This window comes from Papilio xuthus, unplaced genomic scaffold, assembly GCF_000836235.2.
Source record: "Papilio xuthus unplaced genomic scaffold, Pxut_1.1 DF825752.1, whole genome shotgun sequence".
NCBI classification, from domain to species: Eukaryota; Metazoa; Arthropoda; class Insecta; order Lepidoptera; family Papilionidae; genus Papilio; species Papilio xuthus.
The window spans coordinates 657,077-684,885 of NW_013532897.1; the positions used below are offsets into that span (position 1 = coordinate 657,077).

The window sequence follows — 27,809 nt, forward strand, 5'->3', positions numbered from 1 at the left end:
ATTTAAATGTATTAAAATTATTGCTTCTTCAAATTAATTATTTACTTTGTTAAATACACGTATATACATCCCGCACATACTATCATCGTTAAGATAGATGTTTTTATAAACACGGAACGGAACAAACCGAAATTTATAAATAAAATTATTTATTGTATTTACCCTATAAAATCGCATTAATACGAGTTCAAAGTTCGAAAGAAAAGTCAAAAGAAAATATAATAAAAGTGTTTTCAATAAACAAGATAATTTAGGGTGAGAGCAAGATGTGGGAGGGTGCTGAATGAACTAATTACGGCACCAAACGAAAGAATACGCAAAGAAAAGCCGAGAAAACTCAAGGAAAACAAGAAAACTCCGGTTCACGGCGAGGGTTGGACTTGGTTACATTAAAAATGTATTATATTTAATTTAATAAAATATATTGTATAGTATGATAAAAACAAATTCAAAACATAATTGATATTTTAGAATAAAAGGAAAATTCTATATGTAAAGTTTTGTCGTAAGGCGGATCTTGAGCAAATTTTTTTATTATTCGATATATCACTAAATTATTTTGTAATTATATTTAATTATTTAATAGGTCAGTGGTTAATATCTCCCATTTGTTGTATTGCTATGATTCTTTCCTTTTTCTTTATCTAGTCTATCTTTCCTTCTTGTTTTTTTAATCGTTGATTGTGTATTAAATTTTTAAAGAAATAAAAAACATTTGAGTCCGTCCCTGGGCGCAGGAGAGCGTCCGCGCCCCGGCTGAATGGTCCGCTAACAAACTCTTTCAGAAAAATACAATAATTACTTTAAGCGGAATAAAAACCGCTTTCTTCGCGAACACAGAAGGGTCCTAATTTTCACCTTCAAACTTTTATATTTTTTGAGCGATCTTTTCTTGGAATTTGATTAACGTAACGATTTCTTTGTCTAACAATTTTTACCTTAACAAAATTACAATCTTACTCTCCTTACTAATATAAATGAGAATGTTTAGATGGATAGATGTTTGTTAGAAGGTATCTCCAAATCGGATCTTAATGAAACTTGGAATAGATGTAGAACATAATCAGGAAGAACATATAGACTGCTATTTTTTTTAATTCAACGCAGATGTAGTCACTGGCAACTGTTACTAAAAATATACAAATGTCAGTGTTTTGGTTATACGTATATAAAAAGTATGGCAGTGTATGTATGATAGACCATAGTCATCAATTCCTTGGTAATCTCATATTCTGGTATACATAATAATACATAAGAATTTGAAGTTAAACAAATTATATTATATTATATATAAAATTCACTGAAATAATTAATCAATGTTCTCTTGAGTTTAACTAACTTGAGATTAACTGCTAATGTGATATCAGTGGTTTATAATGAGTAGCGCCTCCCGCGGCCGCGTTCACGTTTAATTTATTACCCAGCTTGTTGCGATCGCGACTTAAGCCATTAAACTGTGCTCAAACTTCACACGATGCGGTTACATTGACTACACGATCCCACTGGATGTGGCTCTGCTAAATTAACAGTTGAAATCTACTGCAGGGAAATTTGCATACATTCTGTTTTTATCAAAGCCAATGAAAAGTACAATAATACTTTTTAATATAAATTTTCTATTAAAGTTTTAATTTTTTTTTGCTCAAAAATCAGGTATTATATCTTAAGTCCAGTTTAATTAGTGGATATAGTTAAAAACGGCTACACCCACGTAAGTTCGGTGTCGGCAATGACTCAGAAGCGACGGGATACTTTTTGAGATCTCTATTTTGAAAATGCTCACAAATTCACTGATTTTTCAGGTACGTCAAGTCAATTCTCTGCGATTGGAGATATTTTTCTATATAGACTAAACTATTATATTTTATAATTACAAAACACTTCTAGTAATACTAAAAAATAATTCGTGTATCTGTGAGCAGCGTGAAATTTCGCGGCAAATAAGATGTCGGTGTCGGCGCGCTCAGAATCATCGTTCAATCTAAATTATTGTGCAAGTTGTGAACTAATCCCAGCCGCGGCGGCGCGCGTAAGTTTTTCAATAAAACATGATTATCTGCTGCGCTCCACGTAATTATATTTGTTTTAATTATATCAAGAAATGAGATATTATTTAAATATTTAAATCGTTCGCTTTTTTTTTGTAAATCTACATACATACTTACCATGGTTTTTATAATAATTTAATTCCATTTAAGATTGACACACGTCATAAGAATTCATAGAGTGATCTTAAACATTTTGGTATTAATCTAGAAAATAACTCCCGCAAAAAGACAATGTTCATTCCCCTTCCTACCCTTTTCTTATAAGCAAAGGAATGGAGGAGCACATGTATTTGGCAGTGGAAGAGATACAGAGGACCCTTTCTTTATAATCTTTTTGTGCGTCTTCTTCCTCTGTCGATTAAAGGTAAGCTACGCATCTGTAAATGCAAATTTGCTCATGCTCATTTGCCACCATTTGATATATAAAAACACGACTATTATAAATGCCATGTTTAGATGGCCGGAACGGTTTAAAAAAATCTCGCTGAAATGTGGCACAGATGTAGAACATAGCCCGGAATTAAATATAATTTTAATACCGCGCGTACGGAGTCGCGGGCGACAGCTATATCAAAATAAACACAATGTTTTCATCTTGATTTGAAACAGCGTATACGGAATCTATCATCGTAGACTATTAAAACATCAGAGCACTAATGAGACTTGTATATTGATGGGTTAACGTTTTATCAGTAGGTACTGGCGGCGGCGCGGAGTGGAGATGAGACGCGGCGTAATTAGCTTGCGAGATATCGACTAATTGATCAGACAAACTTTGTATCGGATCTTCGATGTCTTAAATCAAACAAATTTGATTACTTTATCCGAATACTTCGTTAATTAATTGATATTTTACAATTATTTATTTAAAGGAATCTAAGTCTTACCATTGGTTTAATTACCGTTTCTTTTTGTATAATCTACGTTTAAAAACATATTGTTATCTCTGTTTTGTGTAAAGGTAATGACAGGGAGAACAATATAGTTTATATAGATCTAAGTCTCAGAAACCCATGTTTAGATCAACGTAGATTTGCTCGAATTATTATTAAATTATTAAATAAAACCAAATATAATAAAATATAGTAATTTATTTATCAAAATAACCTTCACGTAAATAACAAAATATACAAATAAATTCAACCATATAAATTATTTTTTATAATTATAAATAAATTTGTTCCTTCATTTCTAGCATGTTAAAATCGTCCGTGGCTCAGTGGTCAAGCACTTGACTTGCAATCTGCAGGTCCTGGGTACGAATCCCGCCATGTACCAATGTGTTTTTCCATTTCCGATTTACATATGTACATTTATCCGACGTTCTTACGGTGAAGGAAAACATCGTGATGCAACCTGCACATATCTGAGAAGAAATTTAAAGATATGTATATTAAGTTAACCAACCCGCACTTGGGCAGCGTGGTTGACTATGGCCTGATCACCCTTAACTTAGGGTAGACTCCGAGCCCCTCGGTGAGGACTTATAGTGAGCTGATGATCTGTCTCTGATCTCTTTAGCATATTATAAGTATTGTAAAAATATTAAAAAAATTATAATGCATTGTCTTCAAATAGTGCGCGACAGTGCCCTCGCCATAATATACAAACCCATCCCTCGTTAAATACAAATATTTTCTATTAACTTTCACTTTAGTATCTTAAATTCACTTAAATAACTTTAAAATATACTAATACCCTTTAATAATTATACAAAAAAAAAGTAAAAGATGTATTTATTTTGTTAAACATTAACAAATATGGTCTTTGGTGATTTTAAGCTGTCATATATTAATAACCTTCCTTAAAATATTCACAGTAAGCAAAATTATCAAAAATTAAACAGAGAAAAAATACAATTTTAGTGTTTTTTCCTCATTTTATTATAAGGAATGGTAATGAAGGGGAAGTGGAATTGATTGGTATGCGTAGAAAATTATCTTTCTGTCCGTCACCATCGATTATTCGCTATTTCGGCGAATTCAAGTAACATCTTGCTAGTTTTCCAACAAATGGTAAAAAAATGTGTCAAATAACCTCGAAAAAATCTTTACACAGTTAAAAATGTATCAAATAGTGATATTTGTTAATTTTGAAATTAGAATGAAGTGTATCAGAGTGAGGTCTAGTCTAGTTTGTATAGACTAGGCTAATGTGACTCTCTGTTTGTGCATCAGCTGCGAGAGCTGACGCTGCTCAGTGGACAGCGTCTCTCCACGGAACCTGCGGTAACTGTGGGGGGGGGGAGAACACAACAGATTAAAAACAAAACATTTAAGTAAATGCTTAGTATCTATTAGCCATGCATTAAAAAAATATTTAGATTTTGTATTGCTTTTTTTATGACAGTGAAAATTAGATGCAATTTCCACTTTGCAGATAACCGCACTACTGTTCAGAATTGGTAAAAGTGGTAGAGCGAGCTTTAACATCTCCGCACGAATTGTCCCGGCTCGCCCGGTGAAATACCACGACCATACAGAAGACACGCGTCAAGTGGAAGCTATTCCGCGTGCAGTCTGATGAGTGTGAGTCTTTTTCCCTTCCCATCCTTTTTCTTATAAGGAAATGATGGGAGGTGGAAGTGGACTTTCCGGATGAGAGGATGCATGGAAAGGGAAGATATTTTCTTTCTGTGCATCCTCTCCTCCGTCGATTAAAGGTAGGCAAAGCATATGCAATTGCGTATATCTATGGACAACGGTCACTTCGCTATTTCAGCGATTTCAGGTGGCCGCTTGCTCGTTTGCCACCTTCTGATATAAAATAAAAAATGACTGCACGGTGTCAGAGTCGCGCGGCTAATTTGGTTAGTGAAAATAGCTACTAAACTGTTATCTGCATAATCTTACTTACGGCTGTATGAATCTCGCTGAAATCTCTCAATAAATAGTAGGACAATTTTATATATATTAGTACTAACATGGTGTCGTAGAACAGCCTCTGCTCCCTGGAGAGCGAGGGCTTGGTCTCCTGCAGCGCGGAGTCCACGTCCTCCTGCAGCACTACCACCGTCTCCATACTGCCGCCGTCTTCATTTACCTGCGCACAAAAATAACATAAAATAGAGATAAAAATATATTTTTGAATGTTTTAGTAGACGAAACTTCTAATTCAGGAAACTGTTTCAAGAATCGTTTAATATAAAAGGACTCACCGCGGGGTTTCTGAAAACAAAATCAGTATAAAAATATGTTTTGAACGGGTATTTTGGTCTCAGAAACCCACGGTAAGTTTTAACTTATTGTTATAACAGATTTTAAAGTTTAATTTTAATTTATATAGTTACCCATAGTCACAAGTTCAATAAATAATTATCACATGAAATTATGATCATGTGGATAAAACCTACAAGATGTTTCTCCAGCCTGGTGAGCTGCGCGGTGATGAGCAAGGACTTGAGGTCCGCAGCGGAGTAGTCCTCCGTGCGCGCAGCCAGCGACGCCAGGTCTACCTCCTCATGTAGGACCACGTCCTTGGCCAACGTCAACAGGATCTCGTGACGATCTGGCTGTTAGTGCATAATATAAAATATTGTATGTCATTTCACTTGACACATCGGAAATAAGACTAATGTTCTGCTTGTCGTGACAAGACAACAGTATTTTGTTCTATAAATTATTTTAATCCATCGAGTATAAATGTAACTAAAATCATGTATAAACAAAGAAGCTATAGAATATTAATTATTTTCTGAATGCAATCAAAAAATTAAAAAAATCAACCGTGGGAGAAGTGAAGTCCCTCCCTTTCCTTCTTTTTCCTCCCTGCTGGTTTTATTTAAATACATTCATCACATAAGACTTTATTTTGTTTTTAAGCGAGAAAATCTGACAGCACTCTAAGTCTTTGTTAAAGCATTTTCCTGTATTTATATTAATGTAAATATAGATGGCGCTACCGGTCTATTACATCGCGCTTGTGTTTTGTTGATGTCGTCACTTATTACGGTTGATAAAACATCGAATCAAATTTCTCGTTCTTTCAGTTTTAACGCAAAGATGTGTGGGGGGTGGGAGGTGTGTGGGTGGTGTACCAGTGTGGGCAGGGGGCAGTAGAGATGTATGTGCAGTCGGCCGGGACGCAGCAGCGCGGGGTCGAGCAGGTCGGGGCGGGAGGTGGCGGCCAGCACGGGCCCGCGCGCGCCCCCCTCCGCCCCGTCCATGCGGGACAGCAGCTGGTTCACCACGCGGTCCGTTACACCCGTGGAGTCGTGACCGCGTCTGTCTCACACCGCACAACAAACACCTCAATTATCTCTCTTTCGACACATATCAAGGGGAAATACTCTCTTTTTGTGCACCTTCTCCTTCAAATAAAGGTAGGAGATGCATCTGCAAATTACAGTTTTTTACAGGTCGTGGTCGCTTCGCTATTTCGGTCAAGTTCAGATGTCTTGATTGCCACCTTACGATATAAAAGGCAGCTGATATATACACTAGATATTAAAGAAACTCCCTTAGTGATTATAGAAGGACTCTGAGTGTAACAAGGATGTAAGTAGCAACGTACAAAGATGTACTTACAATATGCGACTTACTTGGGCGCGAGGCTGTCGAATTCATCGAAGAACAGGATGCACGGCCGCTTCATGTCGGCTCTGAGAAATTCATTAATAAAAAATCATTTTACCAAGTATTAATCGTAGGTTTCTGAAACCAAAATTCCCCATACAAAACTTATCTGCGTTTTTTCAAAGATTGTGTCAGAGATGACGATGCTTTATACAGAGACTAGCTGTCACCCGCGACTCCGTCCAGAATTAAAAAAACTATTGGTCGCAGCATAATATTAAATATCTTAAAGATTTTCTCTATAAATGGACTATCCAACAAAAAAAGAATTTTTCAAATAGGACCAGTAGTTCCTGAGATAAGCGCGTTTAAACAAACAAACTCTTTATAATATTAATATATTATAGATTTTATCTCAGAAACCATCAGTCAGACATTTATAAAAGACTTTATAAAAAAATCTTCCTATTATCTAGAAATAAGTTGTTAAAAATGCAAAATACAAATGTTCCTGTGGTAATAGCCAAAGTTGTAATGTAAAGTGTCAGAACTCACTTATCAAAGACATCTCTGACCGCTTTCTCGCTCTGTCCTATATATTTGGAGAGCAGCTCGGGACCCTTCACAGTGAGCAGCGTGACGTGAGCGAGACGCGCCAGACACGAGCCCACGTGCGACTTGCCCGCGCCCGGCGGCCCGTACAGCAGCACGCCGCACGACGCGGACGTGGACGTAGACGCGAACAGTGCGGGGTACTGCACGATACTCAGACGAGAGAGAGATAGTGAATGTAATCATGGTTGGAGAGAGAGAGATAGAGAGATAATTTCACTTTTGCATACATATTCCAGAGTATTTTTACATATTTACTAACTTTATCATACTAATCCTTACTAATATTATAAATGCGAATGTTTGGATGGATGGATGGATGATTGATAGAAGGTATCTCCACAACAGCTGAATGTATCTCTCTGAATTTTGGCATACATGTAGAAAATAGTCGGGAAGAACACATAGACTACTATTTTTTTTACATGCAGACAAATTCAGGGGCAATAGTTAGTACTAAATGAATATAAAAGTAAAAAAAAAACTTTAGGTCATGTCATCAAATGTAAGTGATTATAACTCACCATCATTGGCCAGAATATGCATTCAGTGAGCGCTTGCTTCACCTCGGCCATTCCCCCCACTGGACCCCAGATATCAAACTCTTTCGCTTTCTCCTCGTCCTTTGTGATGTCTTCTACCAACCTCGGCTTTGTATCCTCAGATTGAGCATCTGTAATATAAACATTTTCATCAAAAACATGCAAGAGAAAGAACATTGTTTTAATCTGTTACTATCAGTCGCTCGTGACTTCGTCAGCGCAGAATTAAAAAAAAGTAATCCATAATATGCTTTAAAGTTTTTGTTTTTTTGCCTAAAAAATAAAAGGAAATCTGAGTCTGATTTTTTTTCTGTTTATTAAAATAAATCGATGTTCATATTTTTAAAATAAATCGATGTTCATATTTTTAAAATAAATCGATGTTCATATTTTTAGGTATACGAAATAATTTGTATGCAATCTCTTTTAAACTAACTTTTTTTCTTAACAGCCTTGAATATTTTTTTGTTGAGATAGTCTGTGAGATCTCTGAGAGTGCAGCCGGCGGTCTCCATCGCCATCTTGATCACGTCATCCTCCTCCACTTCGAATGACGAACGTATTTTATCATTTATCAAATGCTTGAATACTTCTATCCTATCCTCCTGTTAACACATTGAATTCATAAAAAAACGGTTACACCGACATAGAAGGGAGTTGTAATACTTAATAATAGCTATGATATAAACAGTTGTCCTTGAATTCGTCCGCGGAACCTATGTTATCCAGGGATTATGTAACTTCTCAGCTGATAGCGAAGCTACCGATACCCATGGACATCTACAATTCCAGATGCATTACCTCCTTTTTAACAATGGAGGAGGGGATGCACAGAAAATAAAATGATCCCCTTCCCCATCCCCTCCTCTATCAAATCCACATCTTCCCAACATTTCCTTATAAGAAAAGAGTAGGAAAGGAACTAAATTGTGTAAACTAAGATTGTTTAAATAGGTTTTAAAACCTTATAGATTCACTGGATTACCTGTTCTAATTCAGGTATATCAAAGTGTGCAGTGAACAATGGCTTGCCGTTGAACTGACGCAATATGGGATGGAGGGAGTTCATGGTGAGTGACGTCATCAGCACGCACACGCCCGAGCACGTCTGCAGCACGTGCTTCAGTACCACTGCTAGTCTGATAATTGTTACAATATTATAAGTAATAAATTTAAGCAAATTTCAATGTTTTCATTATATTCTATGATTTTTATTTCAAAAAAAAATATATATATATATGTAAATCAGACAACAGACAAAAATCGAAACTTAACATACATTAAAAAAAAAAATACCTGTGTTCTAAATTACTGTAAAATTTCCATGAAGTTTATATTAGACATATAAATTTTTTAATGAACCAAAAAAATCATGACAATATATTTTTAAACAAATTAGCACTAAAAAATTGAAAATAAATAATTTACCTTTGATAATATGCTATATCTTGGGGTGAAGCACCTTCTACATTAGCTGGTACTAATGCATCCAGATCATCACACACAAGTACCGCAGGACTGTGCTCCTGACACATCAGGATAGCTTTGCCCAGCACCTCCGGGATATCCTTCCGACCTTTCAGTGATCGACAGTGCAGTATATTTGACCACACGGTCAACTCCTTCTGAACTATGTGACATAGACTTGATTTACCTGTACCACTTAGACCTGAAAAATATTACAATGAATTAGTCATACTAATCTTACTAATATGATAAATGCGAATGGATGGATGAATGGATGGATGTTTAAAGGTATCTTCAGAAGGGCTAAAGAAATACAGTCTTCAAGTACACAGAGGCTACTAATTATTTTCTTATTTCATTCCGCGGTGACGGAGTCGCGGGCTACAGTCAGTATATATATATATAATTAAAAAATAGTATTTATATTAACCGAGAGTTTCTGATACCAAAATCCCTATGTAAAACAAATTTTATCCCTATTTTGTCAAAGATGACATTATGTTAAATACAGAGATTTTGGTCTCGGAAACCATGGATTGAAAAACGGTATAGATTATCACTTATTATTATCCTTTATATAATATTGATGGATTTTTTCAATAAAAATAGTAAAAAAACTCACCAGTCACAAGCACATTACTCTTTATCTCCGACACACCTTTGAAATTAGCTTCTCGATGAATTTCAAATTGTAAATGCAGCACTACCTTCTCAACTAGACTTTGTACAGATTTTATACTTCTACAGTAATTTTTGTAATCATATTCTAGATTAGAAATAACAGGTTTTGGAAGAGAAAGTTCACAATCTGTAAGACATTTAGCCGCTACAGTGCAATGTCTAAACGACTCAGAATTAAGCATTGTATATTTTATACTATCCGGTTTAAGTTTAAATTGTATATAACCAGAACTAACTTGAGTGTTCTCTTTCACCATATTATGGTTTATAAGAAACTTTTTACCCGAATGCGTATTTTCTACTACACATTTCTTAAACTTTTCAATCACATCAATTTCTGTTTCGATTTTATCTGAATACGTCACAATATCTACATGTACAGGATGATCCACTTTATCACCTATTACGTTAAATATAATTTTAGTACCATTCTCTATATTTATAATAGCATTTAAAGCTTTTGGTAAAAGTACTGTTGGTATATTTATATTATAATATTCGTGACAAAGACTTCTAAAGATGACATTATCAATAGGCACTATTTCCACACAGATACCATCTATTTTGCTATAATTATCACTGTCTTCGTCAGTATTATCTTTCAATATAGACGGAATATGTTCCATTGTAGCTAATATAACCGTTAAAGTCTTATATTTAACATCAATTAAATCTTCATGTACAAATACTGTATATGGATGTATAAGGTTCTTTTTACCATCACTATCTATAGGCAAAGCTCTTAAAACTAGCCGTTTTGCTACATTTAAATAAGGCTCTAAAAGTGCATTATTAATAATGCCTATATTATTAAATTTTGTATCAGTATCTTTAGGTAGAATTGCAGGATATGTGACAGTTTTATGAAAACAATTAAATGCATCTATTTTGACAACAACTCGACTGTGATTCACAATGATACCAGTTTGTTTCGGTGTAAAAATAATAGGCATTGATGTTGATATCCATACTATTGCCTTTTGATTTGCTACAACAAGTCTAAGTTGATCAAGTATTCTCAGTTGTAATATTTCTACATTGTGCTCCTGAAAATTAAATCATTATTATTGCATGTTGGTTAATTTTAAAAAATATTAAAGTTACTGTTATTACTAAAAATATTGGGAGAAATTTATTTATTACAGCTTGAAGATAATATTAACTAAAGATAAAAGATTTATGTGGTATACACCATTGCAAAAATGCTAACACCAAGTTAAAAGAACAATAAGGTTACATTACACAATATGTTGTTTTTTTTACAAAGTAATTTGTCTTACTAGTATCTCTTGATCATCTGGGCTTTCGGTATCAATAAATAACTCATCCAAAATCTTAATATTCATGTATGGTGAGACAAAAACCTCACTGCCTTCATCCAGACCTACAAGCTTGCAATATATAGGATTACAGGCGATGTAACCCTCAGGGATGTTACTACTGAATACCACCCATAAGAATATCTGCTTCTCCTTTATAAGAACTTGTACACATTGTGACTGAAATTGAAAGAAAAGGAGGGTTAAAAACAATAATTATTTGATGGGTCAAAACTTTTAAAAGGATCTCGTCTTATTGCGTACCTGTTCATTATTTGTACTGTACTTTGGACTGATATAAGCAAAACAAGATCTCTCGTAGGTATACGACACTCTAAGCCTTAGACCGCCTAACATATTGAACACAAAGACGTGTAACAGTTTTGTTTCGCTTTATATTTACACAGTATTAGGCTTACACGAACTAACGCAAAAAGTTTTTACAATATAACTTTTATTGTAAATAATCTCGATAACTCAAAAGGGAAATTAATGACAATGATCTGACATTGACAGCTTGAGAGCAAACCTGCAAAAATGACAAAAAATCGTAGTGTTAAAAGACGAAAATGCTTATTGCAAAAGGTTTTATTAAATTATTAATTGTTGTCTCTTATTGTAGAAGGTAAAAGAAAGCTAAAAGAAATTTCATCGATTATGTCACCTTATGTTGGGTATTAAGAGCAAATATTTTCATTTAATTAAAAGGTTTATGCTAAAAAAAATTTAACATTGTTTTTAAATAAACAGTTTTTTGAAAATCTTTGCAATAGCTATTTTTTTTTTTGTGTTTGGTTAACTTTAGTCTCAACGAACGTTTTGCGTGAAACTGATCGTTTTCAGCTGCTTCTTCGGCATTGGCCAATCATATGCCAATAGAATTTTGAAGCAACGGTTTTTGTAGAATGTTCATTTCAGTTGAGTTGAAATAACGTTTGGAAAATATATTTAGAATATTTTACATTGACAAATAGTGATAGGGCTATTTAAATTTTAAAATTAGCTAACACTTTACAACAAAACGGCCGCCGCCGTCTAGAAATTGTGAGTATCAATTATGTATTTAATTTCTAATGATGTGTGATAAACATGTACATCTTCAATTGTTTTGCCACCATTTTTGATCGTTAACTTATCAGTTACAAATATTATGTTTTGTATAACGACAATAGCACGCTAATTATTTAGCGATTGTGTGATATTCGTTTTGTAATGTTAGAAAGGTTGTGTACTCGTAGGTACGCAATGGCGCCAACAAGGTTGGCATCGAAGTCGACCGGCGTCAATGAGAATATTAACAGCATCATGAATCAAGGCATCACGACGAGGAGTAAGCAGATGGCTACTCTGAAAACATATAAAGACAATTTGAAAGTTACAAACAAGAGAAAAGCAGATAGTCCCCTGAAAAATATGACTGCAAAGAGGGCAGCCTTTGGGGACATTACGAATGCCTTCAACAAGTCTACAGCAACCAACGACAAAGTTACGGCGCTGAAAAAAGTAACGGTGGAAAGCAAATTGCTCCCAACAGTCAAGGTTAGTAATGGCCCATACAAATTTTTTATCACATATTTTTGTGGGTACTTGATTATTTACATTTACATACATCTGATCTATTTATCGACATCAAATTAAGGGTCAAATCACATTACTGCACGGCTAATTTATGTGAAAAATATAACGTCTACAGGTTAATGACCTTTCCCTCCAAAAATTGACAGCATGCAATTTTTTGCATTTAGCATTTGCCAAAGGAGATAAACCGAATTAACACAATACACCATTCAAAAGCGCCATGTGCTAGATGTTAATTTGCTTGCTAAATGATTATAAACCGTTTTATCATGTTTATGCATGAATTTTAAGCAATTTGAGTGGATGAGCACACTATTAAGTCAGCCTTACAACCCTGTTATGCTTATTTTGCTAATTATCAATTGAAGAAAAACTTGCTCAGCCTCAGATATTAATTACTACAATATAAGGTTAAAGATTATCTAGGGTTTAGTGACTAATCTGATCTTAAATTGAAATTTACCAATTTTCTAATGTATTTTACCTAAGATTTTATGAAATCCTAACCAATCACCACATTTCCATTTATCAGTTTCTTTTCTAAGATATCTCATAATTTTCAATTTTACTAAATTGTAAGGCACATGTGCAATGTGTTCTATATAAACATATCTACATGGTCTTGTGAAAATAATGTAAATACCTATGTAAATATATTGCATTTCTATTCCAAGCAAACAATCTTTGTAGTAAAATTAAGAATCAAAATTGTAAAATTATTGTTCTTTTACAAAATATTTAGAACTTATAAAACATGCTGCAAATAATAATGACATTATAAAATGTATGCAATTGAATTAAATTAATGTTTTAGAGCATCAAGCCCCAGCCAACTATTGTCAACAACAAAACAACAAAAAGTAAACAAATTCAAAAGGCAGCCACAAATGCCTTGGAATCAATTCAGAAACATTTTGCCAAGGATCCACCAAAGCCAGTTGCAACACGGGCAAAAAATGGAATACTGAAGAATATTGAAAGGAAATCTATCAGCAATGAAAACAAAGAACAGAATCAAAGTCAAAACTCAACAAAATCTGGCAGAAGTGATGTGTCTGGAGAGCCTTCCCTATATGTTACTGCTTTGGAAAATATGTTAGTGTTTTCAGATTTTAACTTAATTATTTAAGAAAAAAATACATTACAAAATACAAATATACATTGACAAATATTTACTACTTTATCAATGAATAAAAAAAATTACTAACTAATCTCAGTTGATTAAATTATAAATAAAGTTAAATACAAAACTTTATATTTTGCAAGCAAAAGTAACATTCACTTTCAAGTAACACACACTCAACATTGACTTATGTTACATTCATATTGTGACTCATCCATTTTGACATTTCCATACAATCAACTAATAACCTACATGACTTGTTATTGTTTATCAACAAAAGTGGTCATTGCAACAACATTTTATCTGTCAAGTTTACCTCACAATATTTAAATTATATTTTTATCTGTTTATGTAATTTTAATGATTTGGACTTTTAAACATTAACTAAATTCAAAGTTTACTTTTAATTTTTGAGCTACAATCTCCCATAACCTACTTACCAAAGTAGACATTGGCAAAATTTATTATATGCAGCACCAATGTAAGTGGTGACCTAGTTAATTAGCACATCATCAAGGGCTAGTAGTACTTTTTTAAACCCAAAGAGAATAATCACCATCTGGTCGATTTTTTTTAATGATAAATTGACAAGCCATTTTTTAGTTATCTTATTTTTTATTGTAGTATTTATGCCTGGTATTTCAAAGTAGGTCAAAAATTTATTTTATATTATTTAATTATCTAAACCCTCTGTTCTTTCTTTCCAAATCTATGCACAGCATTAGATAGATTATAAAGAAAATATTACTTGTAAACAGGTCTTTTATACTTTTATGCATATCTCAAAAATTTAAAAATAACTTACAGAACTCCGTCCGATATAACAAAGGAGGAATACAAGGCGATTAGTGAGAAGCTGAACAAGGTGAATCTCGACGACTCACTGAACAGGTCCCTGGATGAGGAGCGCGAGGAGCCGCATCGCGTGCCCGATGGCGTCGCCGATATTGACCGCGAGAACTGGAATGACCCCTTCCAGGTCTCCAACTATGCCATGGACATCTTCAACTACTTGAAGAGTAGGGAGGTGAGCATACAACACGGCAAATGACTGTCACATTAAATCTAGGCATATAATATTTTCCACCTTTATAAATCAATGTATACATGCTTGTCAATTTTTGATTCTCTTAAACATCATCCTACTTTAGTCCAGTTGGCAAAAAATCGTCTACGATGACTCCAATCGACACTGCCGCTCACTACCCAACATAAGTCACACTTTTATGAAACTTTTTTTTAATTAAATTATAAGATTGCATGTCCCAATAAGTATGGAAGTTAAAAAATCACTTGGGCACAATTGGAATGTAAAAATCAGATGTTATGTTCAATCAAAATTTTTATTAAGGACATGAAGATGGAATGTCCTGTAAATTATTTTTTTTTTGTTTACACTAGAGTGTGAGAGTTTAGATCTTAAAAAAAATATTTTTGTTCATAATTTCAGCGTTTGTTCCCTATTGATGACTACCTACAACGTCTGAAAGACATCACATCGTGGATGCGGGCACTCCTCGTGGACTGGATGGTAGAGGTGCAGGAGAGCTTCGAGCTGAACCATGAGACACTGTACCTGGCTGTGAAGCTGGTGGACCTCTTCCTCACCAGGTCCACTAAGACGAAACCGGAGAGGGAGCATCTGACTAAAGAAGAGCTGCAACTCCTGGGAGCATCCGCACTCTTCATTGCTTCCAAGTTTGATGTAAGAAATTCCAAGTCTTTATTTGATTGACTACATCTTGTTGGTTTATGAGAAGTCTTATTGGAGTAAGTTACAAGTTCTTATTGAAAGAAATGAGAATATCCATATCCGTTTTAAAACAAACTGACAGAAATGATCCTTTTTTGATCATTTTCTTTTTACAACAACAACATAATCCCGTAACCCAGAGGGGTAGACAGAAATCATGGACCAAGTTTTTTTGTTAAGCATATTACATGTACCCGATTTTTTAACAATTAAATAAAAAGTAATTTGTATCTTAGTCTGTATATTAATGTTTGATGTTACAGGAGCGCATCCCGCCCACGGTGGACGACTTCCTGTACATCTGCGACGGCGCGTACACCCTGGCGCAGCTGCTCAAGATGGAGATCAACATCCTAAGGGTGGTGGACTTCGACCTCGGCATCCCGCTCTCCTACAGTTTCCTCAGGAGATATGCCAGGGTGAGTATATGTACATTTCATATTCAATTACTTCTCACTGTCCTATCAAGAGATAATCATTCGTGGTGTTTTTTTGGGTTTCCTAGTAAGAACCTGCACATATTTGTGAAGTAATTCAAAATATATTCAGCCAACCTGCACTGGGCAACCATTGATTATGGCCTAGTCACCCCTAACGTAGGCTAGGCTCCTAACCCCTCAATGGGGATGTACAGTGAGTTGATGATGATGAAAAGTGTAATCACAAAAGTTGATTATTTATTTATTAGTGTGTTTAGTTGCAGCTGTGGTATTTCCAGGTTGTATGTATTTGGTTAAAGTAACGGTGTGTGTTGCATGTGTCGCAGTGCGCGCGCGTGTCGATGCCGACGCTGACGCTGGCGCGGTTCGTGCTGGAGCAGTGCCTGCTGGAGTACACGCTGGTGGCGCACTCGGACAGCAAGATGGCCGCCGCCGCGCTCTACATCGCGCTGCGCATTAAGTCCCTCGGCTCCTGGACACCGGCGCTGCAGTACTACACCGGTACGTACGCATACATGCTAACGCATCTCACAATCAATGCCTTTCTGCTGACTGAACAAGAACAAACTCAATGATGAATCCAGTCACAGTATGGCAAAGTTTATGGCAACAAAGCACTTTGCTATTGCATGTATTTATCCATCTATGTGATAAATTTGATTATATGTTATGTTTTTGTTTTCATTTACTGATATACATGTCAATATTGGGTTATTTTGTGTACATATTTGGCTTTTGTTTTAATAGCACACTTTTGCAGTATTTTTTTGGGATGTAAATTATTTAAATTCGATATTCCAGGCTACAGTTTGGAGGACATAATGCCGGTGGTGCTGGCGCAGAACGCGGCGCTGCACAAGAAGCCCAAGTCGGCGATCAGCACAGTGCGCAACAAGTACTCGCACACGACGTTCTTTGAAGTGGCGAAGTTACCGCTGGTGGAGGACAGCGCCCTCGCCACCCTCACCACCAGCTGAGGCGCGCCCCGGGGCACTTTACTGCACAAACTGCTCAGGTGGGTCCAAATTACTTAAACGTTAGACTAATTATCCTAGCTAATTAACGTGCACTCACAAATTGTATTTATACACTAAGTTTATATTGGACAGTTTCTACTGATCGAGGAACTATTTGTTAATTATTTTGGTAAATCAGTTGTGTTATACAAAGTAAGGTGCCACTCGGGCTGCGCTTAAACTATTGTTTCATGGATTTATGAGAATCTATACATTTAAACTGTAAGTTACTTAATTTAATGAAAATTGTAGATGTGTAATGTTCTTGATAATTTGATGTCTTCTTATTGTTTTACACTTTATGTTAGTAAAATGTTTAGAATCCTGCACAAAGACTTTCAGAAGTAAGAGATCGTTTCTTGTAGGATTGTAATAGCATTATATTAAATTTATGAGAAAAAAAAGGTCTGGCAAAAAGACTTAAATTTCGTTCAAGATATGGAGTATTTTCTTACTGTTAAAAGTTGATATTGGAAATCTTTCAATATCGTAGTTAGTATAAATAGGTTAGTAGAAATGTGAGATAGTTGAATTAAGACAACTGGGGACTAGACACGATCAGAATGGTCCAATTTAGTTAATGAATAAAAGCGTGAAACGTAACACATTGCCATTTGCATTGAGTATTGTAGAAGATGTGTGTTGTGTGTGAGTGTGTGTGTGTTATATGAATGAGTTGAGCCATACATTGTGGCAGACGGGGACACTGAATAGACTCGAGGTTTCATCCTCTTAATGTATGAACATTTGAGACTAGCTAGAGAAACAAAGTTTCCATTGATGTTACTTCAATGTTAAATGTACCAAAAAAGACCAAATCAATCATCCCATATGACCTCCGTTAGCGCATGTGTTGCTGTTGTTTTTACAAATAAAGCTGTTTTAAATGCTTGAAACTGTTTCAATTTGCAAATGCATATTTGAAAATCTCCCGCCTAATATTTATTTATATTAAATATTATAAATCATTTTAAATTAATGAGATTCGTTCGTTGATATTAAAATTCACGCTTAAATGTTTAATAATTCATATAACAGATTGGAAAGTTATTCGTAAATTGTATTTTGTAATGACGTCAGAATATGATCGGCTTAAAGTATTTGCAGATAAAATGATCGCTAATTTATTTGATGAAACAAGATGAATTTGTTTGAATGTGTTCAGTTTAGTGTGAGATGACGTTGCGTTAGTGGGTACAGTTTGATACGACATGTATTGCGGCAAACTTTGCTAATGATTTTAATTGTAATTATTGTTGCTAATGGATTTTGTAATAATTTAACGATTAATTGATATTATAATTATTGCGCGAGAAGATTTCTCTCCGTTGTCTTATTTGTAATTTATTACATTTTAAAGAGTACAAAATATTGTAATGTTATAAAGGTTGTTCTCTATTTGTAAGTTTTAGAATAATTTCTACTTTTAATATAACTGTTTATTATTTCATTATATTGTTTGTCGTCTATACAAATAGCATTATTAATGTAAACCTGCTCAGGTGTAAATAAAAGTGATTTTGGTTTGGTATCTTGTCTCTAATTTCAGATTAAAATTGTTTATCCTTTACAGATATCATCCAAAAATAACTCAGTATAAATTACCATTAACGAGTTTGTTTTTACTGACATTAGAGAAAATAAAACGAAAGTTACGTCGTAATGTGATTTAATCACACTTTTAAAACAAAATGGTAATTCCAGAAGCGATATTGAGGGGCCTCCGACCATACTTACAAAAGAATACCTACACTACATATAGGTACGTAGGTAGCGGCAATGTACTACACTGCCCACTGGGCTTAGCTCTGCGGACCTTACCAGGGTGGGTGGAGCGAGACCTCTAAAGTGAATACAATATCACTGACAACTGCTATAAAAGTAAATGAATACAACTATACTTATAGAGAAAAATCATTTACACTTATTGAGCACATCCTAACTTGTGGCATCTTACAATTACATGTATCATATAGATATATTGAAGTCATATTCACTTTATCTCGAATTATACAAAATATAAGTAAGATCACAAGAACTAGGCCCAACCGGCATCCTCATACATTCACCTTTACATTATGTACAAATTATAATAAAACAAATGCGATATAACAGCTCACACATCAGTGTATCTGAGGTAATACAAAACCCTAAACTTCCATTTGGGTTATTTTAAACCCAACAAGTCGCCGACATTTACATAATAACATACAAATTCATCACAATGCGTACAATACGATATATATTATATATATTTTGATATTATTACCGACATAAGAATAATAAATATACAATTAAGACAATACATATGTATTGAGGTAGCTTTTTCATTGTCAAAAGATAGTTTTTTTTTTTTTTTGCCAGTCACAAAAAATATGTCGTTTTACAATTTCAAAGATAATTTCTAAATTGGCACCATACTATTTGAAAATATTCAGAATAACGTTTTACAATCGAAAACAAATTTCTTTTCATTCATTTAATTTTTCATTCCAAATACCAAAATCAGTAATTTCAAAATATGAAGTTAATATATGATGAATCAAAAACAATTGTTGATTTAATAAAAACTATTAGAAACAACAAAGACAAGAACAAATCACCTATGCCTGATTTGTGTAAAGCAAATTTATGTTAAATTGTTTGAATAAAGTTGAATATCTACTCAATTAGTCTGACAAAGAATAAAAGACTTTAAATCTATTAAAGTGTTGGATAACTGATAAGTCTTGCAGAAAACATACAAAATAACTCGATTTAAACACATATCAACATGACTTATTGGTTCTGAGACCAATATCCCTCTACAAAACATAATGTTATCTCCACTTTGCCAAAGATAATGAAAGAGATAATACGTTTTATATGCAGATTTAGGTCTCAGAAACCAACAATTAAACACAATTTTAATGGCAAGCTACTTAGCATACTAAATAATGAAAGATTTGTTTCAAAAAAATCTAAACAAAAGAAATTAAATGAAGTGTTTATCATGGTTACCCTTTGGCTATGATTAGGTGGTACAGTAACCCCAGGAAATTTATTTCTTTTTGTATTATTTATCATTCTTATGAAATCTACAATAATTTCGATTATTATGAATATGATACAATGAATAAAATTTCAAAATCAAATCAAACAAATGTAATGCGGCAACACTTCAGTTAGTTTTGGTAACTAATACCAAACATTTTATATATGGAAATATCCAAGATGACCAAAATAAAGATAGAATTTCACCAGGCAGAGTAGACAATTTGCTTTTCAAACTTATTAAGTGTTGCCACATGAAAAAATAAAAACCATAAATCCCTGTATCTTTAAACATTCTATTGTCAAATAGTGGCAAGTAATATGTGATTATAAAACAATTTACAATCGGGACTGCAATGAACACGTGAAGATAATTAAATTAATGGCTACAATTGTTCTTAATCTACGTCTATATACAATAACACGTTCAATACAAGAGAACGCTACTAAATATATTTACATTATAAAGTTTTCCATGCTTTGGCTATCAACGGGGCACTCGCTCCTCACTACGCTACGTTACTCAAGTTCTACTAGGAACTAAATGTCGTAGACTACACGAATGCACCGAAACTACGTGAACCCTATTGCAATGATATAAGGTTCACAATGGCTCACTAAAACTATCGGGCCTCACGACCCCAAAGCGCTTCAATCGAGGCGTCATCTGTATTTGGTTAACAAAAGGCTACGGGACATGAAAATAACAAACATTCGACATACCAATACGAACTTAAGCCATTTCAAAACGAAGTGATGACGTCACGTTTTAAATAAAGTTAATAGTAACAATATTATGGAAGCCCACATTTATCTTTAAAAATATACTAAAATATTATTTATGAATTTTTGTTAATTCAAATGTAATATGAAATGTCTTGTATTCAAAATGAGATTTAATAAAGAATAATAAAACATATGAACAATGTAAACTATTCAGAGGAAATAAACCGATGCACGCAATTCTAACAAAAAGTTAAAAATATTGACAAAAATGCAGATAGTTCTGTCATTTACAAAGACCTCCCCTAAGCTATAATACATAAACATGTCGAATAGGGAGAGATTATACCTTTGATTACATGAAGAAATTCCTATAAGATTAGTAATCAATGGTCAAAACAATTAAATTTGTTTAGCGTCGAAAGTAACGAAACAACAATGTACTGGACATGAACAAATATAACAAACTCCACAGCCTTGCATATCAGACGCGACATGTTGCATACATACTATTAGCTGGGAGTGGCCTTGTGCGCGTCGGGGTCCTGCGCCTCGTGCATGGGCTGGTGTCGCGGGGACACCGGCCTGAAGGTGCACTCGAGGTCGGAGTCAGGGGTGCCGGGTGTGGAGGGCGTCAGCCTGTCCGTGCACATGCGCTTCGGCAGCGGCGAGTCGCCCTCATCCCAGCGCCTCTTGCCACCGCCGGCACCGCCGAGCGCGCTGGGCCTGCTCACCGGGCTGAGAGTCGCCGCGCGGATTGCTATCGGGGACAAACTCCGCCGCGTCGTGTACTTCCGCGTCGGAGATGGTGACACTACCGGAGAAAATCTGAAAATTAAAAACGTTATTTATTAAGTTTACATGTTTCCATAATATATCTTTTAGTCTCGTGAAAAATTAGAAGATAATAAACATTTTTTTAATATTAAAAATTACTTTTCTAGGAAACCTCTCTCAATTTATAATGATAGTGTGCCGTTCGTACACTGACCTGGCGAGTCGTGTGGGCGAGTGTGCGGCGCCCGCACCGGCTGCGAGAGCGAGGTCCTCGCAGGACTGGCCCATCTGCATGGCACAGTGCACCTCGCGCTCGTGCGCCACCTCACGTGTGTTGCTCACGTCCGCACATTCCTCTGCGCGCAGTTGGCTCACGCGCGGCGTCATCCGCCGACCCCATACGCTCTAACAACAAAACATATATGACCCATACAGACAAACCAAATATGATCCCATCTACCAAACCTCATTGATCCACAAGAATTGTCTTTGTCGAAAATATATTGTCCAGGTTTTTTATTTATCTTGTAAAATTATAGTTATTAACTCAAATAACAAGATAAGTTGACCATATTAAATAAGTACTCACGGACAAATTGTTAGGTGCAGTGATTGGACTGGAGCTGCCGCTATGCCGACGCGTACGCGACAGGTTGTTGTTAGAGAACATACTGAAGAATGATGTACTCCTGAAACAAACCATTTTACACTCTTATAATATCTGTGTGACCACATATTCTTTCGCCTTCGCAGAGTTGTACTACAGTTACCATAAACCGCCAGCAAATAGGACAATAAATGTCTTATTTTAATATGCATCCATTGTATGTTATCTGGGTATAACATTAGTTAATTTAGTAATCCATAGCTCAAAAACTAACAAAGTTAGTCAATGCTTACAATTGTTGTTGTTCTTATGATAACTAATATGAAACAGGCATAATAAATAAAGCTTTTTGCTATATTCTACCAGACATATTTTTATATAATCCTTAAGTTAAGTCAAAAATTACTTACAACTCAGATTTCCCCTTTACAATTAGACAAAACTTTAATACTGTCACTGTTAGCACACATTAAAAACTTTAGTAAATGCTGACTAAACAAAAACACTTATGATGAACATGATAAACAAAAAATATCTTTATAATTGACAAATAAAATATATCTAATTCATAATAAATACATCAACATTTCTATTCAATTTTAACTAACTTCATTAATTCTACAAATAAAAACTATGGCTAATAAATGAAAAGTGTAATCATTCAGTGTCGCCAGTTTCACAATAAAAAACAAAACACATTCATGTTCCACAAACATCACACCATGATATAACCTAAACACATTATCATATTACCATTATTGTTTATTGCAATAATATTTGAACAAAGTATATAAACTTCCATTGGAGTCAAATGCTATAACCACAATGTATTTAACAATATTATTAATTAAGCTGTAGCCTTTAATATCACCAGGAGATAATCTTTATTAGGAGAAATTGCCTCTTGAATATATATATTTTATATTTACTCTGTATCCAATACAAGCAATTATCCATCCATAATTTAAAAAAGTAATAAGTATGGCCTATATTCATGTAATAGGATGTAATGTCACCTTAGGATAGTGTATAAATTGTTTTTCTTTATTAATTTAGATAATGTGTGAAAGAGACAAGATAAATGTGTAACTTCATCAATAAAAATTGTGATCTCTAGGTCATAAGTTGAGTTTTTCTTGCCTTTTTATATATTATTTAATAATATTATAACAATATTTGTTTATCTTTATTATTAAATTACCATTTGTAAATAATATTTGCAATCTTACTTGTAAAATAATATTGCAACCCAACTATTTTAAAATTTCAGTTATCAGTCACTCTTCATGTTGTTATTGCTGAGTAAATTTATTATTGATGTCATTAGTGACATCTCATAAATAATTTTACATATCTAAAAGTATAACACGACCTTTAACCGCGACATTTTTGAAAACGCCGACATAATTAGGATACACGTATTTTCATAGTGTTAAATAATTCCATACTCATACATGTGGTATAAACATATGCAAACATGCAAATATATTATATGGATAAAAAAAGTCATAAATCATACGGATTGTTTTGAAATAGAAATGAAAACTGCTTTGCAAGTCAAAACGCTAACAAACTCACAATACAACTCATAAATCTGAATACAAAGAAAATTTTCATGTATACACTATATATGGAACGACGCAAAACTATGCGCAAGTTCGAATATTGCGACTAAAAATTTAAACGTCGCAAACACATAAATCTAAGTATGGGTAAAGCATCTATTAACGACCACAGCAGCTGTCAAAAACACTCAAATTATCGATACTGCAATCCCGTGGGAGGCGACTCTACTATACCTGGGAGCTGTATTCGTTGTGGGTGAAGTGACTGCCGTGGACGCTGCCTCATTGATCAGAGGTGCGCTGCTGCTCCTTTTCAATATGTTAGGTGCATCAACATCCATTATCTAGAGCCAACATTCATTCACTGACGTATCGCCTAGGTATATACATACGGCTTGCCGACACGATTGGCGACGTACTGTTTATGTAACACTGTAAGTGCACTTAGAAAAAGTCTAAAATACAAACTACACTACCATAACTACTACATACATATTAAATATTACGCGTAAATAAAATGATAACATAAAATAAAATGAAAATACGCTACTCGAGAAGCTAAAAAGAGGCTCGAGGCTGACCTGTCAAACCGCCGCAACAGTAACGTTCGAAAATATGAATAGATGCGTTCAAAATTTTACTCCGCAGCTCAAGCTATCACGCCTCAGTGTTCCTGGATAAAAATATAAATTTAATAATTATTTACGTTAGAATCATTTTACATTTTATTTCATAGTATAGCTATCACGTAAAACAACGCGAAATTCATAATTCGAGTTAAAACGTTTCGAAGTTACTGGTCATCCTCCAAAAGGACGAATATATGTATTCTTATTAATTTTTTCACTAACAACATTTCACTTTATAATCACAACTAAAATCAAAAGCAGTATGCACTTTCGTGGCAATTTTATAACAAAATGGAAATATTACAAAAATAACGACCAACGTCAAAACTGAACGTTTCTTGCATTTAGCTCTTTGTAATTGTTATCTGTGGAATTTGTTTTTGTTATTAAATTACCAGAATGAAGGGTGTCAACTGTCATATTTTAATCAGTTTTTAAACATTTTATTCTGATCTGATCCCTTTATCACCTTTAACACCTACCTCATTGCGTGATACTCACAATATTGGTTTTATCAAGAATCCTCACAGTAATGATATCGATCTCATGATAAAACAAAATGTTTTTTCGAAGACGAAGGTAACTAAGATTTACCAGATGTTAAATGACGATTAGTTCAAAATTTAACTTTATATTACACGCTTTTTATTAAAATATTGCAGCGCGGCACCGAAATTTTTCATAGCAGCGGTAATTGGAGCTGTATTGTATAATGAATTGTTTGTATATCATTTACAAACCATTTACTGGAACGTTTTGAAGTGTCCAGAAGACAACTTGTCATGTACGAAGATAATGTTTATAGCTGATCCTCAGATACAAGGCGATACGGCGGTATCGCCGCCTTTAAGTTACCTTTTTAACTGGGATAGTGACAGGTATGACACACTATAGTTAATATTCATTTATTTAACTTAAAAGAAATGTTAATTGATTCATGGTTAATTTAGTTGAATAATTCATGATTTTCACGAACATTATTGTTATGTTGAATGTTTATTTAATTGTGATATTTCTCTTATTGAGGTCTGACCCGAGTTCTCTACTATGGAGGGTGTCTGTTGAAACCAGACAATGGCTCTCCAGGTTCAACTGTAGTTATTTCAGATTTTTGATGTGCTTATGAGACTGATGTTAATATGTTTCAACCAGTGTATTGGCAATGGAAACTCATACTTACAAATAATAATGCCAGGTTGATAATAAGTATCATTACTACTGTAAATAAATAAATTTATGAATTCATCATTGAAAATAGATTTATAAAGTTACTAAATGTATTTGTCTATATTTAAGGCGGATTTTAGGTACTTGAGGTCCACCTTTGCTGTGGCACTGAAATATTTCCAGCCTGATGTGTTGGTTTATCTGGGTGACCTCATGGATGAAGGCTCAATAGCGACTATGGAACAATTCCATGGCTATGTTAAAAGGCTATCCAATATATTTCAAGTTTCTTATCCTATTATTGTGAGTATTTGATATATTAAAATAAAATCTTGTGCAAGAGTTGTTGTGCCTTTGTTTTTTATTTTATTTTAATGACTTTCTTTCCAGCAAGTATGGTTACCAGGAGATAATGATATTGGTGGGGAAAATGAACCAATCCAAAGTGATAAGGTGAAAGAATTTGAGGCAGTATTTAACCAGCCAGACATTATCACCTACAGAAACATATCATTCTTCAAGGTTAATGGCATCACATATACCTACCCACGTGGCACTGACGATGATAACTACAAAATTGTTGTTTCACATTATCCAGTCCTATGGAAAACAGTATTTGGTAAACAGGTACACTGTTTTATTCTTACTATGACTCTTCACATTAGTTTTCTATCAATTCCCGTTACATGTTTTTATGTTAAACGAGTGGTCGCCCGTGACTGCTCGTAAGTAAAAGAAAACATTATTAGTAGTCTATGTTTTCTTCCGGACTATGTTCTATATGTATGCCAAATTTCATAGAGATCCATTCAGCCATTTTGGAGATGCCTACAAACAAACATCCACCCACCTAAACATTCGCATTTTTATATGAGTAAGATTACAATATTAGTAAGATAACTTTCTTTATAATCTTGTCTAGGTAAATGACGCAATTCAACCAAATATTTACTTCTGCGCTCACGAACATAAATCGAAGTACATAGTAAAAGACAAAGAGTTGAGGAACATTGCGGGCCATGCATTGCGGCTAGATGACGATATACTGACTGTCCATAGAGATGGTGATCTTTATGAGATATATGTGCCCACATGTTCCTACAGGATGGGAACTAATCGCATCGGTTACGGTGCTGCTATAGGTAAGTTGTATAGTCTGTAATCTAGTGGGGTAGGCAGAGACCTTGGAGACAAATCTATATGTTTATAAAATGTTTCAGTTGAGAACAAGCAGTTGCTGCGTTACACAGTGCTGTGGTCTCCTCAAAGATTCATCGATTTATTTGTATATGCTGGCATTTTGATAGTGTTTATTGTATACATTTTTGTATTTACCTTGTCCAGAATGATATTTCGATGTAGCCCGGCTCAGAAAAGTGATGCGACTGTACCTCTATTGCAAATTATTAATTAACTGTTAATTATCAATGTACTATTATTATACTCATTTTTTTTTTATTCTTTAGATGAGATATTGAATTTTATGTTTTACATTTGATATAAAGACATTGACAATAACTTAAAATTCTGTATGTCTCAATGAAGATTTTTGGTTGTTGCCATTTTTACATTTATAGCAAGTAAGAATTTGTGAGTTAAATAATATAGCCAAGATATCTCACAGTCCAACTTAGTACAAACCGAAATTAGATAATTTATTTTAATATTCACTTTGTTCCGTGACATTATACGTTTTATTCAGAGAATATGAGCTGAAAAGTACAATTTTAAAAGGTTTTGTTGGATTAATGCTCCGCAACTATATCAAGGAAGCAATTTTATTTTAGTAAACCCATTTTTAACGATTTTTTTGACTAATTTCAAGAAAAATTTTCAAATTACATTAAGATACATTCCAATAATACATACCATTATGATATATAAAAGGTTGTTTTGATAAATATAACTTTGTTCTTTTATATTAATACAGATATTTTCTATTTATACTCTACTATATGTTTATATTAGTCTTTAGATTTTGAGGGTACAATGAAGTAATTTAATGTGTACTACTTATCTGAGATTTAATGAAATGCTCACATACCCAATATTTTTGTAATTTCCTGGAATGGTTTTTGTTGTTTCTATCGATTTTAAGATTAACATCTTTTACGTCTGTGTAATTTTGCATACCCAAATCTGATGACTAGTAATAAAATTTGTGTAAATTGAGTGAGGCATGCAGTTTTATTTTTGTACAGTATACAAACAATAT

At 34.1% G+C, this 27,809-nt stretch overlaps 4 protein-coding genes across 5 annotated transcripts; 2 read left to right on the forward strand and 2 right to left on the reverse strand.

Moving 5' to 3' along the window:
- Positions 1-3,488: 3,488 nt before the first annotated feature.
- Positions 3,489-11,753, reverse strand: Pex1 (peroxisomal biogenesis factor 1). 2 transcript variants are annotated; one of them, XM_013323294.1, is made up of 13 exons: positions 11,448-11,753; positions 11,145-11,363; positions 9,806-10,910; positions 9,145-9,385; positions 8,702-8,855; positions 8,153-8,321; positions 7,699-7,847; positions 7,118-7,317; positions 6,589-6,648; positions 6,085-6,271; positions 5,401-5,559; positions 4,972-5,090; positions 3,489-4,280 (listed from the first exon to the last, which is right to left on the reverse strand). In XM_013323294.1, the coding sequence occupies exons 1-13, from the start codon at positions 11,538-11,540 to the stop codon at positions 4,193-4,195; spliced, it is 2,943 nt and encodes a 980-aa protein (XP_013178748.1). In that variant the 5' UTR covers positions 11,541-11,753; the 3' UTR covers positions 3,489-4,192. The 2 variants fall into 2 exon arrangements, with proteins under 2 accessions (XP_013178748.1, XP_013178749.1); XM_013323295.1 differs by lacking the exons at positions 3,489-4,280; positions 4,972-5,090; positions 5,401-5,559 and having other exon boundaries at positions 6,184-6,271; positions 6,575-6,648; positions 11,448-11,752.
- Positions 11,754-12,055: 302 nt separating this feature from the next.
- On the forward strand, positions 12,056-17,136 carry CycB3 (cyclin B3). The gene is made up of 8 exons (XM_013323296.1): positions 12,056-12,227; positions 12,422-12,722; positions 13,576-13,856; positions 14,692-14,911; positions 15,335-15,589; positions 15,901-16,056; positions 16,404-16,578; positions 16,879-17,136. Exons 2-8 carry the CDS (start codon positions 12,429-12,431, stop codon positions 17,052-17,054), a joined length of 1,557 nt encoding a protein of 518 aa, XP_013178750.1. The 5' UTR covers positions 12,056-12,227; positions 12,422-12,428; the 3' UTR covers positions 17,055-17,136.
- A 1,609-nt stretch (positions 17,137-18,745) lies between these two features.
- Positions 18,746-24,388, reverse strand: LOC106125888 (protein FAM122A). Its single transcript, XM_013323298.1, has 4 exons — positions 24,033-24,388; positions 22,216-22,315; positions 21,841-22,031; positions 18,746-21,677 (listed from the first exon to the last, which is right to left on the reverse strand). Exons 1-4 carry the CDS (start codon positions 24,137-24,139, stop codon positions 21,362-21,364), a joined length of 714 nt encoding a protein of 237 aa, XP_013178752.1. The 5' UTR covers positions 24,140-24,388; the 3' UTR covers positions 18,746-21,361.
- A 421-nt stretch (positions 24,389-24,809) lies between these two features.
- Positions 24,810-27,767, forward strand: Mppe (Metallophosphoesterase). Its single transcript, XM_013323316.1, has 6 exons — positions 24,810-25,006; positions 25,090-25,305; positions 25,735-25,897; positions 25,985-26,221; positions 26,517-26,736; positions 26,815-27,767. The coding sequence occupies exons 1-6, from the start codon at positions 24,987-24,989 to the stop codon at positions 27,006-27,008; spliced, it is 1,050 nt and encodes a 349-aa protein (XP_013178770.1). The 5' UTR covers positions 24,810-24,986; the 3' UTR covers positions 27,009-27,767.
- The last annotated feature ends 42 nt before the right edge of the window (positions 27,768-27,809 follow it).